This window comes from Micromonas pusilla, assembly GCF_000151265.4.
Source record: "Micromonas pusilla CCMP1545 genomic scaffold MICPUCscaffold_10, whole genome shotgun sequence".
Taxonomy (NCBI): Eukaryota; Viridiplantae; Chlorophyta; class Mamiellophyceae; order Mamiellales; family Mamiellaceae; genus Micromonas; species Micromonas pusilla.
The window spans coordinates 441,360-443,588 of NW_003315891.1; the positions used below are offsets into that span (position 1 = coordinate 441,360).

At 73.8% G+C, this 2,229-nt stretch overlaps 1 protein-coding gene across 1 annotated transcript in view; it reads left to right on the plus strand.

The window, feature by feature from the left end:
• MICPUCDRAFT_41612 (uncharacterized protein) overlaps nucleotides 1-2,229 on the plus strand; it is a gene marked incomplete at both ends in the record, with an annotated part of 17,996 nt that overhangs the window by 9,659 nt on the left and 6,108 nt on the right. The window contains one exon of the mRNA XM_003061405.1: nucleotides 9-2,184. Within this exon, the coding sequence (XP_003061451.1) occupies nucleotides 9-2,184 (2,176 nt within the window). The remainder of the gene's footprint in view (nucleotides 1-8; nucleotides 2,185-2,229) is intronic.

A 2,229-nucleotide genomic window follows, 5' to 3' on the forward strand; every position in this document is an offset into this window, starting at 1 on the left:
TGTTCGAGACGGAGGCGAACGCCGCCGCGGCGTGGGCCGCGGAGCTCGCGTCGCACGCGACGACGTACGCGGAGAAGGAGGACGAAGCCGTTCGCGCGGCTCGACGTTGTAACGCGTTGGAATCCGCGTTGAAGGACGCCGACGCGGCGAAAGCCGCCGCGGAAGCCAAGGCGGGGAAGGCTGCGGTCGAGATCGCGCGCCTCCGCGCGGAGCTGCGCGAGGCGAGAACGCTCGAGGCGGCGTCCGCGGAGGCGGCGTCCGCGTTGAAAGCGGCGGAGGAGAAGCGCGCGAACGACGCCGCGAACGCGCCGCCGCCGCCGCCGCCGCCGTCGCCGGCGGAGCTCGAAAAGACGGCGGCGCTGACCGCGGACGTGACGCGCCTCGAGAGAGCGCTCGCGGAAGCCGAGGCGACCGCGGCGAAGGCGCTCGAGACCGCGATCGCGGAAGCCGAGGCGACCGCGAAGCTGGAGCTCTCCGCGACGGTGATGGACATGGAGGAAGAGACGGAGACGTACCGCGAACTCAACGCGACGCTGCAAGAGAAGCTCGCGGAGGCGGAGGCGAACGAGCGAAGCGAGCGCGAGCGCTTCGAGATGGAGACCGAGGATTTGAAGCAAGCGTTGGCGGACCGCGAGAAGGAGCTCAAGAAGGCGAAAAGGGCGGCGGAGGTGGCGGCGGCGGCGGCCAGCGCGCCGTCGCCGACGCTCGCGACCGCCGCCGGCGTCGTCGTCGTCGGCGGCGGCGGCGGCGCGTCCAAGTCGAACGCGGAGAAGACGTCGCTGACGTCGCGTCTGACGGCCGCGATCGAGGAAACCTCCGCGAAACTCTCGAAAGCGCGAAGCCTGAAAAAGAAGACCGAGTACGAGTCCGCGCTCGCCGAGCTGACGCGCGAGCGAGACGAAATCGCGACGCTCGAAGCCGCCGCCGCCGCCGCCGCCGCCGCCGCCGCGGCGCTGCGCGAGTCCGAGACCGCCGCGAAGGCGTCCGAGGCGAAGCTCCAGGAGACGATCGCGACGCTCGAGGCCGAGCTCGTCGCCGCGAAGACGCGCGCGGAGGCGGACATCGCGCGCGCGTCCGAAGAGGCGAAGACGCTCGCGCGGCGGCTGCGCGACGCGGAGGCGCGCGCGGCGGCGGCGGAGGCGGAGTCTCGCGCGGCGGCGGCGGCGGCGGCGGCGGCGGAGTCGTCGCTGACGTCCGCCGCGAGGGACGCCGCAGAGGAAGCCGCGGCCGCGGCGAAGGAGGTTCAGACGCTCAAGCAGCGCGCCGCGGCGCTCGAGGCGACGCTCGCCGACCGCGACGGGGCGCTCCTCGCGCGCGAGACGGACCTGGAGCGCGTGAAGACGGAGCTGGCGGCGACGACGGCGGAGCTCGCGGCCAAACGCGAGGCGCTGGCGCGCGCGGAGAATGACGCCGCCGAGGCGCTCGAGGCGAGGCGGGCCATCGAATCGAACGCGGACGCGGACGCGGACGCCGCGAAGTTGTCGTGGCTCGTGTCCGGTCTCTTCGGGGGCTCGGAGACCGCAACCGGGGCGTCTCCTCCCGCGGGGGCTTCGTCCCCGAGCGTCGCCGCGCGTCTCTCGCTCCTCGTCGAGAGCCGCAGGGCGCTCATCGCCGAGGGCTCGCTCGACGCCAATGCGCGCGCGTCGATCGAAGCCGAGATCGACGCGCTCGAGGCCCGGAGAGATGAGCTCGCCGCGATGGAGAGCTCGCAGCTCGAAATGGACGAGCGTCTACGCGCCGCGAAGGACGCGTGGGCGGAGCAGCAACGCGGGCTGCGGGCGCGGATCAAACAGCTCGAAGCCGCCGCGGACGTCGCCGGGAGCGTGCGGAAGAAGAAGGGCGGCGACAGCGCGGAGTCGCTTCGCATTCTCGCGGAACAAGCCGAGCGCGCGCTGAAACGTCGCGAGGCGGAGCTCGAGGAGAAGGAGAAGGAGAAGGAGAAGGCGGTGGAGGAGGCGGAGCGACTGGTGCGGGACTTGGAGAGGGAACGCGCCGCAGCGAAGGACGCCGTGGACGCCGCGAAAGCCGAGGCGACGCGGCGAGAGAAAGAACGCGAGGCCGCCGCCGCGGTGTGGGCGGACCTCGAGAAGACGCTTCGAGCGCAGATCGAAGCGTACGAGTCGCAGCGCGAGGACGACGACCGCGGCGGCGGCGGCGGCGGCGGCGGCGGTCGCGGCGGCGGCGGTCGCGGCGGCGGCGGCGGCGGCGGCGGCGGCGGCGGCGCGGCGT